Source organism: Sarcophilus harrisii, chromosome 1 (assembly GCF_902635505.1).
Source record: "Sarcophilus harrisii chromosome 1, mSarHar1.11, whole genome shotgun sequence".
NCBI classification, from domain to species: domain Eukaryota; kingdom Metazoa; phylum Chordata; class Mammalia; order Dasyuromorphia; family Dasyuridae; genus Sarcophilus; species Sarcophilus harrisii.
This window is the reverse complement of record NC_045426.1, coordinates 548,490,905-548,508,869: the sequence shown is the minus strand read 5'-3', so window position 1 is coordinate 548,508,869 and position 17,965 is coordinate 548,490,905. Positions and strand designations below refer to the sequence as shown.

The 17,965-nt window shown below is 35.6% G+C and overlaps 1 protein-coding gene across 4 annotated transcripts in view; it reads left to right on the top strand.

Moving 5' to 3' along the window:
* Positions 1 to 3,259: 3,259 nt before the first annotated feature.
* The window catches only part of SIRT5 (sirtuin 5), a 30,421-nt gene continuing 15,715 nt past the window's right edge, over positions 3,260 to 17,965 (top strand). Inside the window, exons 1-5 of one of the 4 annotated variants that reach the window (XM_031946835.1) lie at positions 3,272 to 3,373; positions 4,045 to 4,332; positions 8,032 to 8,129; positions 11,195 to 11,328; positions 17,684 to 17,909. In XM_031946835.1, the coding sequence (XP_031802695.1) occupies positions 8,111 to 8,129; positions 11,195 to 11,328; positions 17,684 to 17,909 (379 nt within the window). In that variant the 5' untranslated portion in view covers positions 3,272 to 3,373; positions 4,045 to 4,332; positions 8,032 to 8,110. Of the gene's footprint in view, positions 3,374 to 4,044; positions 4,333 to 7,986; positions 8,130 to 11,194; positions 11,329 to 17,683; positions 17,910 to 17,965 lie in introns of all 4 variants that reach the window. The other 3 variants (XM_031946834.1, XM_031946837.1, XM_031946836.1) reach the window with 3 other exon arrangements.

Below are 17,965 nucleotides of genomic sequence, written 5' to 3'. Positions count from 1 at the left end.
TCAATCTACCAATGAGCAATTAATGTTTTTCCAATGATTTAGGCCTTTATTTCTGCAAAGAATGTTTTATGATTAGATTCATATTGTCCCTTGGTGAATCTTGGAAAATATATTCTGAAGTATTTTTTGTTTCTATAGTTATTTTTGAATGGAATTTCTCTTTTAGCTCTTTTTTGCTGGATTTTGTTTGTTTCATAAACACACACACACATACACACACATATATATACACACATATATGATATCTCATCTTTCAGTTATGTACAATTCTTCATAACTCTACTTGGGGTTTCCTTGGCAGAGATACTGAAATGGTTTGCCATTTCCTTTTTGACCTCATTTTATATATATAGCTCATGTAGATGAGGAATTAAGGCAAACTGAGTTAGTGACTTGTCCAGGGTCACACATCTTGTAAGAGTCTGAGGCCAGATTTGAACTCAGGAAAATTTGTCTTCTTGACACCAGGCCCAGCACTTTATCCACTATTTATCAATAAAAATAGATGTACATAAATATAATACACATTTATAATTGTTAATGACTTGTGTGGGTTAATTTTGTTTTCTCTTTGTCTATGCTTAATTTTTTTTTGGGGGGGGAAGTAAGCAAATTATTTTATTTCTCAATATGACCAGGATATTTGGGTTAAATTATATTTAAAATATTTTTAAAGCATCTGCTAGTTTATTTGGTTGCTATCTCAATCTTTTTCACACTAATTATTGACTGCTCATACCTACCACACCATGTATATTCTAACCTTTTTTTAGTTGCCAAGTCACCAAGCTTTGTAAATAATTAATTTAATAAATATTTTAATTATTGGCCTATGCTTAATTTTGTCAAGATATTATGATATACTCTGTTTCCCAGATCTAAGGCCCTGAGCTTGGCATAACAACAATCCTTTGTGCTCTGGATAATCTGACCTTTTAGAAAAGTATTTTACTCTGACTAACACCAAGTGTTTACTGAGGGATTTATAATTTTCATATTAATCAATAATTGTTTAGATTTGTTGGACCTCCCCCTATTTCCTAGGGACCTAAGAGCTAACAAGCTACAATTTAAAGCCATCCATTACATCCTTTGACATGCTCACAATTCCTATTTTTTTTAACTGCTAAATGAATTGAACCAGATATTACACTCCTGTTCCTAACATGCTAACTCTGGTTCTGTAGCTATTGAATAATCACAAGACTTGATGATTCTCAAGAAAGTGAGAATTCTGTTTCTCTTCTAAATATGGCTACCCTCCCCCAACATCACCTTACTATTATTTGTACTTTTTTGCTTTTATTTTCTATAGGACCCAAGCCCAAGGTCAACTATGGGAACTACTTACTCAGAATTTAGAAATGATAATGCTTCTTTCATGTATCCAAGCTCTGCCTTTACCTTAGCAATTCTTATTTCTCAGGACAGAGAGGCCTTATAGCTGCAAAAAGTTTCCCTCACTTTGAAATTAAACTTCTATTTGATTCCTGACTTCCTTGTCTCTGATCTGTCTTTGGCAACCCACAAGTTAAAGAAACATTCTGGTCCAGTTGACAATTCTCTCAATTTCTTTTTCCTTTCATTGCTATAGTTAGCATTTCTAGTGCTATATTCAATATTTATGGTGAAGATGAGCATCTTTGTTTCACTCCTGTTCTTATTGCAAAAGTCTTCTAACTTCTCTCCATTACATATGTTTGCTCTTGGCGATAAATACTATTCATGATATTAAGTAAAATTTTATTTATTCCTATGATTTCTAGAATTTTTAATAGAAATGACCAATGGATTTGTCCACAAGGCTCTTAAGCATCTGTTGATGTAGTTAAGTTTCATATACATAATTAAAATGGTTTATTATAATTATACTTATTATACTTATGTTAAATCAGTTCTCCACTATTGGTATAAACCTAAACTGGTAATAGTTTATCATCTTTCTAATGTTTTGTTATAGCCTACTTGATAATATTTTATTTAACATTTTTATTTAAAATGGGATGCTACTGTATGATTTTCTTCCTCTATTTTTGTCTCTCCTTGGTTTGGGTATCAAGACCATATTTGTATCATAGAAAGAGATTGGAAGAATATCTTCTTATACTGTGTTTTATGTATTATTGGAATATATATATGTATATACATGTTTTGTTTAAAATTGTTTCATCACAAGAGGTTTGGCAATTGTCAATGCTGTAAAGTTACCCATACATATAACCTGTAAATAAAAGGCTATTAAATTTAAAAAAATAAAATAAAATAAAATTGTTTCATCAGATTCACTTGTGAATCCATCTGGGTGTTTTTTTTTTTTTAATTGAGTGTTCATTTATGATTTATTCAATTTCTGTTTCTAAAATTGGGTTATTTAAAGGGAATTTGTTTCTCTCCTTAATATGTGTGTTTTTTTTTTAATTTTGTTAAGTATTCCACTACTTTTATGTGTCTGTCAATGTCAAGTTAACAGCTATTCATGATAAAGAGAAGAATGGTCTCCTTCCTAGGGAGAGAAGGTGAGGATATTCAAGAAAGGAGTCCAGGATGTCAGTAAAACCCGAGATGTCAGACGTCAATGAACAAAAGAACAAAATATAGGTAATAAAACAAGGTGATTGGTGGGATGGTAGCAATGTCTATAGTATGACTCCTTTACAAGCAAAAAAAAGTACAAATAATAGGAAGGTGGTGTCGGGGGAGGGTAGCCGTATTTAGAAGCGATCGTTTGGAAACCAGAAGAAACAAGCTTGGGGTGAGCAGTGGGATAAAGGGCCAGGGGAGGAAAAACAGAAATAGCAGGCTCAGCCGGGTCCTCCTGGATCTCAATGCCTCCCCTCGGAGATTGCCTGTGGCTGTTCCAGGATAGATCTAACGCTATCGCGTTTTTGCATCCCGGTGCTGATCTCACCGTCCGGCACACGATTGGTGGATTGGATTGGGCTAAGTTTGGCTCAGGGAGCATCCTATTCTTCACTGGTCAGCAGCGTTAGAGACTTTCAGCTCAGCTTCTGCAGTGAATAGTAGGTAAATGGCACTTCAAAGCACAAGATTCCCTGCCCAGGCAGGGGAAGGGAATATTCAGGCAGGAGAACACCCCAGCACTTTGGGGCGGGGCTTGATTGACTCCTGGAAGCTCCTCCCTCTCCCCTCCCCCACCTCGCATTGTGTAATTTCATTTCCACTAGAGGGGGCTCCGCCGGATGGCACTAAAGCTCCCGGAGCGTGACTGACGCCACAGTCTCCGCCCTCCGGCCCCGCCCTCTTCCTCCCCTCCTCGGCCTGCGCGTTCCCCTTCTTTCCTCCCCAGGCGGACGGCGGGAGCCGCTGCTGCGCCCGGCACTTCCTCCTGCCCTGCCGTCCGCTTCCCGAGCAGGTGGGTTCGCGCCCGGTTGTCGCAGGCGGAGCCCTCCTCCCCTCGGGGCTCTGCAGCGGGGGTGGGGCGCAGCCGCCCGGATTCCCCGCCCCGACGCCGCCAGCCTTGGGCCTAGGCTGGGGCTCCGCTTCTCTGGGCCGCCAGCCCCCGCCGGACCTCCCGCCTGAGGCGGGGCGCGGAAGGGGGCGTGTGAGTCCGGCCCTAGCGCGCGGCTGCGCTGCAGGCCCCGGAGGGTAGCCCAGGCTAAAGGGGGCGGTCGGGCGAGCCCCGGAGGCGAAGGGAGCCAGCCGGCCAGAAAGGAAAGGTTGCAGCTGGTGCTGGGGAGGAAAAAGTTCTTTCCAGGCAAAAAACGGTGGCGTCGGAACTACGGCCTCCGCCCTCCCCTCCCTTCTCCTGTTAGGCTAGATAGGGGCCAGCCTTTTTTCCGTCCCTACCTGGTTGTTTCTGAGTCAAATCCGCCCCCTTTCTCCCCTGCTCCAATCGAAGGAGGCCTTAGCCCTGCACGTGCCCAGGTCCCCTTGACCTTGACCCCAGCTGTTTACTAGGGGAAGCGTGGTACTCTCGTGCTGAGCTAGCCTGGGTTGAGAGTCGGGCTGTGTTGAAGATCTACGTGTCGGTTTTATCTTCCAAGAATTTTTATTTTACTTGTTTATATCATTTTCCTCTGCCAGTATCACTCCAGAGACCCATCCTTTAAAAAAACAACCTCCACCACCAGCCCCATAATCTAAAACTGGAAGAAGAGAAAATACAACTCAATATAGATTTATTAAGTCCTTGTGCTGAGCTAAACATCGGAGATACAAAGAAAAGGAGGGGAAAAACACCGCCGCCTTCAACAAAAACAACCAGACCCTGTCTTCCGGGAGTTTATAGTCTAATCCCCATGTGGACTAAAATGGACAGTACAAATAGGTAGTTTGACATGGGCAGTAGAGCAACCCAGTAAAAAAGAGAAGGTAGGAAGGTGCATTTATATTTTTTATTCACAGACGAGCCTAGTCCTATTCTAGTGCTTCTGTGTGTTTTGTTCCTGAAAACTGTGTTGTACTTTTATTTTTTTTTTCTCATGCTTCATATGTCTGCTTGGTATTAGTCTTCATTCATATTCACCATATCCACTTATCTTCATATCATCTCTACTTCATAAGTTTTCCTGCCCTTCATCTTTTATATTAATGTTTATATTATTTTTGTGGGTTTTTTTGGTTTTTGGAGGGGGACAGTAGTAGAAAAAGTGTTGAGGATATTTTGGTGCATAAGGAATCTATCTTTGACCTCTTTAGGGCATATGCCTATGGGTAGGATCTCTGAGTCCTAGGGTATGACTGTTTTAGGTACCTTGTTACTATGACTCTACTGCCTTTCCCTTTTAACTGAACCTCACCAACTTTGCTTGGAAAAGGCAGACAGCTATGTAAAAGAGAATATTTCATACGAAATATAACTTTTATGGGGCTTTTGAGCAGAATGTGTGCTAGGAATTGGGACACTACTGGCTCCCAATATTCCTAGTTATGTGAGTATGAACATCAGGTATCTTTGCTGAGTCTCAGTGTTCTCCTTCATAAAATGAAAATGACAGTATTCATACTACTTATTGCATAGAGTTGTTGTGAGGAAAGCATTTTACAAAACTTTATGTATTGGAGACGTTGGATCATAAAGTTTCATGGGACGAAGTCAAGTAGGATGGAAAGAACATTGGATCTGGAGCCAGAAGACCAAGTTTAAATCCAGGTTCTAGGGAAATAACTGCTGTGCGCCTCATTTTCCTTGTCTGTAAAATGATTTTAACTCCATTTCCTACTAAAGGAAATGTAAAACAATTACCACAAGAAAGAGGAAAAGGGAGTTTGCAATTATTTAAATCAAAGATTGGTAACCTGCCTTCTTAATGAGCAAGGAAATAATTACCAATAGTCCTTTCCTCTAAAATAGTCATCTAAAGGTGATCATGAGCTTTATTAGCTGCCCTTTTAGTCCTCTCACTTAAGAGAAAGAACATAATTTGAAAATTGAAAAAAACCTATCAGTAAGAATCACACAGGGATTTGTCAAACATATCCCAATATTAGCCTAACTTTTTGACAAAAGCAAGTCTATAAAAATTTTATTCAGAAAATCAGTTGTTGTAGGAAAAAGGAGCCATATACATATATATGAATTGTGAATTAAAAAGTGAATGCATATACATTTATGTATGGGTGTGCATGTACATGTATGTATGGGTGTACATATATATAAATATGTGTATGCTATATATCATTGTGAATTTATAGATTATATGCCTATGCACCTGTATTTATATGTTTTTTGTACTCTGATTTAATTGAAAAAACACCTCAATGGTTTCTTAGTCATCATGATTTTTAATTCCCATAAATAATAAGGCCTTCACTTTTTTTGTAAAAATTATAAGCTCATGGATTAGTATTCTGCATAGACTAGGGTGAAGAAATGATACTCTTTATGTATAAAGAAGGACCAAAGTCCTGCTTTTAGTCTGTTACTTTCTTTTAGGACCTGCAATGCGTGGCCTGGATAACAGAGATACCATGGCTTGGCAGAATATACACCAATTATACTTGTCTAGGGCACAAATCTTATCTGTGTTCCTCCATCTTCACAATCAGCTGAATCCAAAATTTTATCTCATGTTCAGTTGTTTTTCTGTCATGTCCAACTCTTCATGACCCCATTTGAGGTTTTCTTGGTAAAGATACTGGAGAGTCTGCCATGGTCTTTTCCAGCTTATTTTATAGAAGAGAAAACTGAGGCAAAAAGGGTTAAGTGACATGCCCAGGCTCACATATCTAGTAAGCATTTGAGCCCAGATTTGAACTCAGGAAGATGAGTCTTCCTGACTTCAAGGCTTTCACACTATTCTCTGCCTCTTTTCTATCCTATCTCACATTACTAATTATTGTTTGTATGCCAAAGGTAACATGAAATATATCCAGGAAATAGAAAAAGTTGGCAATATAGAAGCCAGTATAGAAAGTAATAAAAGTTTGGGCACTAATAGACAACACAAGGACTGTTCTTTGGCCATCTATAATTGGAGAATGTCTAATAAAGTTATATTTTAAATGGGATAGATTAGCTCATCTTTTAAAGGCACCTCATTTTGACTTTATAAAGTAAAAATTATTTTGCAGTATGACTAAATATATTGTATTTGTTTTTTTTTTTCAATTAACAAACATTTGTTTTCTTCAGCTACTTCAATTTTAAAAGAAAAAATCAAATTCTTGCCACACAAATACATAGCCAAACAAAACATATTTCTTATCTTGGCCATGTCCAAAATAATTCACATGACAATCCATACCCTGGTCCTTTTGGTTCTTTCTCAGGAGTTAGCTCACATATTTCATCACAAGCCTTCTTAGGATTGTGTTTGGTCATTGGGTTGATCAGAGTTCTTAAGTCTATAATGTATATTGGAGGTAACTGAAAAGACTCATGAGAACTACTTGTTAAAGACACCTTAGAAATTGGGAAATGCTACAAATTAGGACTTTATTGATTATTTTATTGTCTCAGCTCAGTTTTATTGTCTTATTTTTGGAAGAAATATTGTGTAGATTAAACATAAGAATGTGTCATGTGTACATTTCTTTTCACACACACCCCCCCAAGCTAGTTGTTAAATATTTACTATCATATCCCTGTTGCTTACTATATAAACTGTTGTGGTTTTGTTCACTTGGCTGTGTATCAATTCATGTAAGTCTACAAGTTTTTATGAAATTGTCCTCTTTCTCATTTCTTGTGATACAATAGTGGTCAATTACATTTGTAAAGTGTGTATTACTCATTTAGTTTATGAGTGCATCTAGATGTGGTTTAGAGTTTTTTCTACCCAACCTTTTCCAAAGGAGATTGATATCTATTACAGACCCCTTGGTTAAGAACCTCATATCTAACCTCTCAGCAATTTATCTGTACCTCTTCCATTCATTTGTCATATTGTATGTACTTCGTATTATTTTAGTTATTTGGGTTCATGTTTTATTTCCCCTACAAAATTGAAAAAAGTATCCTTTTAATACATATTAAATGCAAAGCTCATTGTCAGATACACAAAGATAATTAAAACGTGACATCTCTTGCTTTCATGGAGTTTACAATCTGATAAAAGTTAGGAAAGGAGAAGGTAGAAAATAGAACACATACACTAAGATAAAGTACTATACAATAAATGCATGCATTGATTTATGAAATATCTATAAACAGATATAACTGTATAGAATACAATGTAATGAATATAAAAGGGCTTTTCAAGGAAATCAAGATGTTCAGAAAAGGTATTGTAGAAGAAGCATTTGAGATAGGTCTTCAAGGATGGATAGGATGCAAAAGAAGACAGTTATTCTTGTAACTGAGACAGCATGAGCAAAGTATGAATGAATGAATCAGTTGATCGACAAAAGCATTTAAGTGCTTTGTATGTGTCACACTGTATAAGGTGTTCTGGAGGGCAGAGGTGTGCTTTATTTACTACTATACCCTAAGTGCCTAAGAAATCCTAGTGAATGCTTGTTGAATGAGTAGCAACAAAATAATGTGTTTTCTGATCATTTCCATTACATTTTTTCTTCTTCAAGAATTATTAAGAAAATCCTGATGAGTCTGTTCCATTTTGCAACTAGACACCTGATTCTTCAAGTGCTTCGTGAATTGGGATTGAAGGATCCTCCTGCTCATAAAACCTTAAAGATTTGTGTAGCAATGTCTCGTCCAACTTCAAGTAAGAGAACTTTGTAGCTGTTCAACCTATTGCATCTTCCACGTGAATTTTGAAAGATATGAAAATTATGATTGCTTTATCAGAGTTAAAGGTAGCATAAGGAAATTTGACATTTACTAACAACCTGTTCTGTACCAGGCACTATGCTGAGCTCTAAGTACTCAAAAAGAGGTGAAAGACAGTGGTCTCCTACAATCTAATGAGGCTTAATGGTAAAACTGGCCCTAGGGAAACCTGAAAATATAGATAGCCATGCTTTCATAATCCCCACTTTCTGTGCCTTATACCCTCCTAACCTCCCCCCTTCCTAGAATCTAAGAGGCTGTTTCCAGCCATTTATATCTTAATGAAAATTTAATTCAATGTGTTAGCTCTTCACATATATTTGCAATTAATACATTTTCTTTAAGTGTGAAATGAAAACAGTTAAAGGAATTTCTGATATCAGTTGGAAAGCATTGGAAGGGGATTTTAGTTGTCCTTCAAAATTAAGGAATTTGCCCTAAGTCACCCTGATAGTGACAGTGCCAGAACTACAACCCAGGGTACCTTTCTTCTCGATTTTTATCATTACTATATCCCAAAGTTGCTTTTTTTCCCCCAAATCATCAGATTTGCTTCAGATTTTATGGTTCTTTACTATAACTAGATTTGAAACCTAGTCTTCAAAGAATCAAATAATTATTTTTTTTCCTTTTTTATGTAGTGATTTTTAATATAGTATGAAATTGTTTTTAGTAGCAACAACCTTTTAATAATCTATTGACTCCAGGATGAGAATTCTTTGGAAAGATCTTCAAGGTTAAAAGTTTTAAAATATCCTGGTATTCTCATACTTTCTTGCCCCTCCACAAACTAATCTCAGAAATGAGCATATTTTCTTTAATCAGTTACAAATTATTCTTATAGAAAACATGGCCAGGAAAAAAATATATAGCTAGTAAGTCTTTAATCAAGAGAGTCTCTCTAGGATGTTTCTCAATATTTCTCTCACTTGTCATGTTTATTAAATGTTTGCAAGTTACAGAACAAGCCTTTTGAGTCCAGAATATGCTTTAAATGGTTTCCATTTTTGCTCACCTAACACAAGGAACATTCATTCAGTGTTTATGATTTACTTAATAATATTTGAATTCAGTTTCCATGTAGACAACTGGTAGCCAAGTGCTATTATCCTTTAAAAAATATTTTTCAACTATTTTCACATTTTCGTATTGGCTTTCTTAGTGTTTTAGTAGATTAGATCAGTACAGACTGCTTCAGTGAGATCCACTATCCTTATTTGAGTTTCTCTAGGATAAACATTTTTAGTCCTAATGTAGCATTAAAAAAAAAAGTACTTTTCAGATCATTTCCCACAGATATGGATGTTTCAGCAAAGGTTTGAGGTTATTGGGATCAAGTGGTATGAAAGACTAGATGAAATATGTAAGTTTCTTCTAACTAGTGATTCTCAAAAAAAGAGGAGGATTCCCAAAACTCTTTTGGGGATCTTTGGGGATATTATTTTCTTAATAATTCTGAAACACTATCCATCTGTTAAATATTACTTCCTTTTCTAGCTACATATGTTTGTGAGGCTGAATTGTCTTTATATGCTCTAGCCAAAATAGCTAATCCTAAAAGATTAAATATAAAAGCAGATATGAGAATCCAATTGTCTTTTATGAAGCCAGACTTTAAAGAAATTTGCAAAAATAAATAAAATAATGACATTCTTTTCACTTATTTCTTTTCATTTTGGAAAATATTTTCTCACATAAAATTTGCAAAAATGTTCATATGTAATGGTTTTCTATTATTTTTTAATGAATTAATAAATGTTTTTAATTTCTTATATGGTAAATATTGATATAAATAACATAAACAAAAGCTCTTTGGAATCCATAAAAACCTTTAAGAGGCTTTTTAAAGGAGTTTTAAAACAAAAAAGTTTGAGAACAACTGCTTAATCCTTTCTTTTGATACCACACTACGTATCTCCTGGACTATAAGAGGAGTTCAGTCCCTTTCTCCTCTTGACAGTAGAGCAGGCATTTCTTTTATTTTTGTTCACATATCATGCAAAGTGGTGAGGCAAGAAAGTAGTAAAATAGAATCAATATATTTCAACAGTACTAGATTTGAGACATATTTATTATCGTAGAGCAATTTGCTTTTTAGATTAAAATGCATGAACCAACAAACTGTTCATACCCTTTGATCCAGCAGTGTTTCTACTGGGCTTATATCCCAAAGCAATCTCAAAGAAGGGAAAGGGACCTGTATGTGCAAGAATGTTTGTGACAGCCCTGTTTGTAGTGGCCAGAAACTGGAAACTGAGTAGATGCCCATCAATTGAAGAATGGCTGAATAAATTGTGGCATGTGATTATTATGGAATATTACTGTTCAGTAAAAATGACAAGCAGGATGATTTCAGAAAGGCTTGGAGAGACTTACATGAACTGATGCTGAGTGAAATGAACAGGACTAGAAGATCATTATATACTTCAATAACAATACTATATGATGATCAATTCTGATGGACGTGGCCATCTTCAACAATGAGATGAACCAAATCAGTTCCACTAGAGCAGTAATGAATTGAACCAGCTATACTCAGTAAAAGAACTCTGGGAGATGACTATGAACCACTACATAGAATTCCCAATCCCTATATTTTTGTCCGCATTTTTGATTTCCTTTACAGGCTAATAGTACACTATTTCAAAGTCCGATTCTTTTTGTACAGCAAAATAACTGTTAGGAATGTATATTTATATTGTATTTAATTTATACTTTAACATATTTAACTCGTATTGGTCATCGGAAAGAGGGGATGGGGGAAAGGAGGGGAAAAATTGGAACAAAAGGTTTGGCAATTGTCAATGCTGTAAAATTACCCATGCATATATATTGTAAATAAAAAGATATAATAAAAAAAATGCATGAGCCAATTATAAGTTACAAACCCCAAATGTTATGTTTAAGACTATAAGAAATGGGCACATCTAGATATGTGGTAATGTGTACATACAAATGATACATTGAGTTTATTTATTTTTGCCCCTCTTTGTGTTTTAGACATGGCGGATTTTCGGAAATTTTTTGCCAAGGCAAAGCATATAGCCATTATTACAGGGGCTGGAGTCAGTGCTGAAAGTGGTGTGCCAACATTCAGAGGACCCGGTGGTTTCTGGAGAAAATGGAAAGCTGAGGTTGGTATTGCATCTAGAAGTTTAAGAGTATTCTTTGACTAGCCTGATGACTGATTTCTAGGTTTCAGCTCACCCATAAAAAGATGACAAAAAAGGAAATAACAAATGTTAGTTGGATTGGGAGAGAACCGTCACACTACTGCTCTGTGGCCAGTCCTGTGAATTGGTCCAGCTATTCTGGAAAGTACAATAATTTGAACAAAAAGTCTCTGTGTATGTGCATGTTGTATGTTTTATTCCACTACTAAGTATATATTCCTCTCCCTACAAACAGGTAAAAAATCTGATGTAAAATTATTGGTAGGTACAAAAATATTTATACCCACACTATCTGTGTCAAAAAAACCCTGAAAACACAGCAAGTTGTTGTTCAGTTGGATCTGTCTCTATATGACCCCATTTGGGGTTTTCCCTGGCAAAGATACTAGAGGTTTGCCAGTTTCCTCTCCAGCTCATTTTACAGATGAGGAAATTAAGGCATGGAGTTAAGTTACTTGCCCAGGGTCCCACAGTAAGTGTCCAAGGTCAAATTGAACTCATGAAGTTTTGGACTCCAACATTCTATTCACTGTACAACCTAGAGGAGCTGACTAAAAATGTAATGGAACTGTGCCATAAAAAATGACAAAAAGAGACAAATTTAGAGAAACCTGTAAAGACTTATGTGAATTGATATAGAGTGAAATGAGCAGAAATCAGGAGAACAATTTATACATTAACTATAATAACACAAAGGAAAATAATTTAGAATGATTTGAAGATTCTTGAAAAATCAATGTGCCAACTCCATAGATGAAGGATAAAGCATGCCTTCCAACTTTTGGCAGAGAAGAAACTCTGAGGGTCTTCCCCCCCCCCACACATTGATTCTTTTAAGAAGACTAACTGGCCCACTGTTTGCCTCAGTTCTTACCTAGCTTTTAATAACTGAATGGGCTTGGAGTCAGACAAACTGAGCTTTAGGAGCTTAAAAAAGGCCAAGTTTCCCACTGCCTCTGGGGCCACCAGGACCATCACCAGTGGTCCTCATCTCTGTCTTGCCGCTGGACTTCAATGATTCTGGAGGAGAGAGTGGGGCCAATGACTTTGTACAACTCTGCCTCACTTAAATCCAGTTCACTCACAAGTCAAGACATCACCCCTCCTGATATCATTGGATCTCTTTGAGATCAAAGGACAAACAACAACAATGATGGACTACAGATGACTAATGAGACACATTTTTCAGACTTGACCAGTGTGCAAATTTGTTTTGCTTGACTAGATTTAGTTGTTTCTTTCTTTCTTTCTTTTTTTTAATAGCCTTTTATTTACAAGTTATATGTATGGGTAACTTTACAGCATTGACAATTGCCAAACCTCTTGTTTCAATTTTTCCCCTCCTTCCCCCCTTCCTCCCCAGATGGCAGGATGACCAGTAGATGTAAATATATTAAAATATAAATTAGATAACAATAAGTATAATGACTAAACTGTTATTTTGCTGTACAAAGAATCAGACTCTGAAATATTGTACAATTAGCCTGTGAAGGAAATCCAAAATGCAGGTGGGCAAAAATATAGAGATTGGGAATTCAATGTAATGGTTTTCAGTCATCTCCCAGAGTTCTTTCGCTGGGCGTAGCTGGTTCAGTTCATTACTGTTCCATTGGAACTGATTTGGTTGATCTCATTGCTGAGGATGGCCAGGTCCATCAGAATTGGTCATCATATACTATTGTTGCTGAAGTATATAATGATCTCCTGGTCCTGTTCATTTCATTCAGCATCAGTTCATGTAAGTCTCTCCAGACCTTTCTGAAATCATCCTGCTGGTCATTTCTTACAGAACAATAATATTCATAAATTTCAATACCACAATTTATTCACATTCTCCAATTGATGGGCATCCATTCAGTTTCAGTTTCTAGCACTAAAAGAGGGCTGCCACAAACATTTGTGACATACAGGTCTCTTTCCCTTCTTTAAAATCTCTTTGGGATATAAGCCCAGTAGTAACACTGCTGGATCAAAGGGTATGCACAGTTTTATAACTTTTGGGCATAGTTCCAAATTGCTCTCCAGAATGGTTGGATGCATTCACAATTCCACCAACAGTGTATTAGTGTCCCAGTTTTCCCACATCGTTTCCAACATTCTGCATTATCTTTCCCTGTCATAGCCAATCTGACAGGTGTGTAGTGGTATCTCAGAGTTGTCTTAATTTCATTTCTCTGATTAAATGACTTGGAGCTTTTTCAATGGCTAGACATAGTTTTAATTTCCTTCATCTGAGAATTGCTTTCATATCCTTTTGACCATTTTTCAATTGAGAATGGCTTGATTTCTTATAAATTAGAGTCAATTTATATATTTTGGAATGAGGCCTTTATCAGAACCTTTGACTGTAAAAATATTTTCCAGTTTATTGCTTCCTTCTAATCTTATCTTATTAGTTTTGTTTGTACAAAAACTTTTCAGTTTTGTATATCAAAATTTCTATTTTGTGATCAATAATAATCTTGTTCTTCTTGGTCATAAATTCCTTCTCTTCCACAGGTCTGAGAGGTAAACTATCCTGTGTTCCTCTAATTTATTTATAATCTCATTCTTTATGCCTAGGTCATGAACTCATTTTGACCTTATCTTGGTATACAGTGTTAAGTGTGGGTCAGTGCCTAGTTTCTGCCATTCAAATTTCCAATTTTCCCAGCAATTTTTATCAAACAGTTCTATCCAAAAGTGGGTCTTTGGGTTTTAAATCTAGATTATTAAAGTTATTTGTTTTGTCCTTTTGAACCTAATCTTTTCCACTGATCAATTAGTTCTATTTCTTAGCCAATACCAAATGGTTTTTGGAATCTGTCTATAATTAATTTAGATCTGGTTAGTTAGCTATCTTCATTTGATTTTTTTTTATTAACCCTTTGAAATTCTTGACCTTTGTTTTCCATATGAATTTTGTTGTTATTTTTCTAGGTCATTAAAATAGTTTTTGGGAGTCTGATTGAAGCAAATAAATAGATTAGTTTAGGTATTTATATTATTATATTTGTCATTTCTATCAAGAGCATTTAATATTTTTCCAATTGGTTAGATCAGACTTAATTTGTATGAAAGTGGTTTGTAGTTTTGTTTCAATAAAGTTTCTGATTTCCTTGGCAGATAGATTCCTAAGTATTTTATACTATCAGTAGTTACTTTAAATGGAATTTCTCTTTGTAACTCTGACTGTTGGATTTTGTTAGTGATATATAAGAATGCTGACAATTTATTTGGATTTATTTTGTTAGATTTAGTTGTTTCAAGGAAGAATTTTTATTTGGGAATGGGAGATTGAGTTGAACCGAGAAATGAGTAATAATAAGAAGGTGGGAAAGGAAAAGAATGAAAAGAAATCAATAAAACGCTTAGAAATATACAGAATAGAGCAGCAGGCAATTTAGAAGAGGAAATAAATATGGCAATGTTGCTACTATCATGTTAAATTTACTATGTGCTTTATTATTTTCACTTTTCAAGTATTTTCTCTCCTCTACCTTTCTCCTCCTATTGAAAAAGAAAAAAGAAAAATCAAAAACTCTTCTAACAAATGAAAATACACTTTTAAAAAGATTTATGTAATAAGCAATTTTGTATACAACCTTCTTTGCTTTGTATATGCTCAAATTCCTAATAAATTTCATAGTTAATAAGGTAATTAGCTGATTTGCAGTTGATATTTAGGTTTAGGTTAGATTATGGAGGACCTTGTTTTCAAGGTTGAGGAGTTTAAACTTTGTGCTGTAGGAAATGAGCAGTCCTTGAATTTTTTTTTTTTGACAAGATAGGAGCATGAGCAAAGTGGTATTTTAGGAAAATGTATCCTACCAATACAGGATGAATTAGAATGGGGAAATATTATAGACAGGGAATAGTAGTTGGGAGATTATTAGTCTAAAGTAATAAAAGCTATGAACAAAGCAGTATTGATGAAAATATTAAGAAAGAGATGGTTAGAGGAACTATTTTAAAGAAAGAATCAAAGATGACAGGAAAAAAATAATGGCAAATGTTGGAAGGGAGTTGGGAAAACTGGGATACTGATGCATTGTTGGAGTTGTGAAATGATCCAACCATTCTGGAGAACAATTTGGAACTATGCCCAAAGGATTATAAAACTGTTCCTACCTTTTGTTCCAGCAGTGTCATGACTGGATCTGTATTCCAAGGAAATCATAAAGAAGGGAAAAGGATCCATATGTACAAAAATGTTTGTATCAGCTCTTTTTGTGGTAGCAACAAATCAGGACGTGAGTAGATGGCCATAAATTGGGGAATGACTAGATAAGTTATGGTATATTAAAGTAATGGAATATTATTGTTCTGTAAAAAATGTTGAACAAGCTAATTTTAGAAGATTGTGGCTAGATATATACAAACAGACGCTGAGTGAAACAGAACCAAGAATTCATTCACTGTACAAAGTAACAGCAAGATTTTGTGATTATCAACTATGAAAGACTTGATTCTTCTCAATTGTTCAGTGATCCAAAGCAATCTCAATAAACTTTGGATAGAAAACACCTCCAGAGAGAGAACTATGGAGATTGTGAATGTAAATCAACACATTTTATGTTCACTTTTTTTTTCTGTTTTTTTTTTCCCCCTTTCATGGTTTTTCCTTTTTTTCTCCTGATTTTTCTCTCCCAACATGATTCATAAAGAAATGTGTATTTTTTTTAAAAAAAATTAATGTAAATGTATAACCAGAAAAATAAAGAAAAGAATAATAATAAAAAAAAAAGAATCAGGACAACTTGATGATAAATTAAATGTATTGGGGCCAAAGGATGTTTGAAGAAAGGGCTAAATATAGCAGGTTGGGTGCTTGAGTGTCAAATTAATGATATCATTGAAAAAGTAAGAAAGAAGAACAGATTTTATGATGGAAAAATGTTTAAGAATAGAAATATTCCTAGAAAATTTCAGTGTGAAAAGCTAGAGGAATAACTATGTTTAATCCTTCTCAAAAATAACAGGAAAATATCAAGAGAAAAACATGCCATAACAATGTCAGAAGTCATACTAGAAATATCAAAAGAAAAATGCTAAAGTATATGGTTCAATGGAAGAAAATTACCCAAGAAATTAAAGGAAGAACTCATCAATTTTTTTAAGCTACAAGAAAATTAAAATCGGGATTCAGTATTTTCTTTTGAATATCCTGAGGATTAAAGAAGTTTCAAAGGGGGAAATGTCAAGGCTCAGGCAAATAGAGACTGCCATGAAGAATTGGAAAATACCGTTTTGTTTTGTTTTTCTGGTCAGACAATTGGGGTTAAGTAATTTGCCCAGGATCACATAACTATGGAATGTTAAGTGTCTGAGGTCACATTTGAACTCAGATTCTCCAGGGCAGGTGCTGTATTCATTGCACCATCTAGCTGCTCCAGCATTTGAAAATATCAATGGGTACAAGAAAAAGCAGTATTACTGAAAAGGGAAAAGGTGATTGCCTCAGCTATTCTGAGCCCAATAGCACAATGTTTGTACTGTTTTATATATATATATATATAAAACTTTATAAAGTTCTCAATAATGAATTTATAAGTATCCACAAACATAAGCATCTCATGTACAAAAATTAATAGGATTGCATATTAAATTATGAATCTAGTATGTGTAGCTTATTTTTCAATTGTCTATATTAAATTTATCATGGTAGTATCAATATTTCCCTACTTGTCTGTCTTTCTACTCTGTTATGTAGTTCTCAAATGTTTCATTGTCATTTTTTTAACATCATTATTATTACTCCCGTTGTTGTCCACTTGTGTCCTATTCTTTGTAACCCTGTGTATCCTCATACTTGTACTATCTATGGACTTTTCTTGGGAAAGATGTTGGAGTGGTCTGCCATTTCATCTTCAGTAATTATTCCCTTATAACCAGACTCCTCCCCTTTCCCTACTTCCCCATATCTACTCCAAGATGGAGTTATCACTCAAAGCAAGTAAGTATAGTCAAGTAAAACAAATTCAGTTGGAAAGGATCTTGAGGGCACTCTAAGCCCATGTCTGAAGAATATATGTTTAATATTGCTGTCATACTCTATGATCTTTTCCAAGAGATAGAGCTCCCTAGTTGGGAGCATGGAATGCTTTTATGATATTTAATATTAGAAAAGAAAAATGAGTTCCTAGAAGGAAGAAAACCAGAAAAACTCTTAAATTATCATTCATTTCAAAGGGATACATAAACCGAAAGAGGCACATAGTTTTAGTAGTTCTGAACCCAGATCCTTACATATCTCCTAGTCCCCCACCTCTTGTCTCAGTTCTAGAGATGGGTTGACTGATCCCATTTTGACAGTTGATATGTATTTTTCCTCTAGGATCTAGCTACCCCTGAGGCTTTTATGCGGAATCCTTCTTTAGTGTGGGAATTCTACCACTATCGTAGAGAATTGATGCTGAAGAAGCATCCCAACCCAGCCCATGTGGCCATTGCAGAATGTGAAGCCCGGCTAACTGGTCAAGGAAGGCGTGTGGTAGTCATCACTCAGAACATTGATGAGCTTCATTACCGAGCAGGCACCAGGAACCTCCTGGAGCTTCATGGTAAGGAATCTGCCCTACGCAAGGAGATTTGCTCAACTCATACCACAATTTGGATA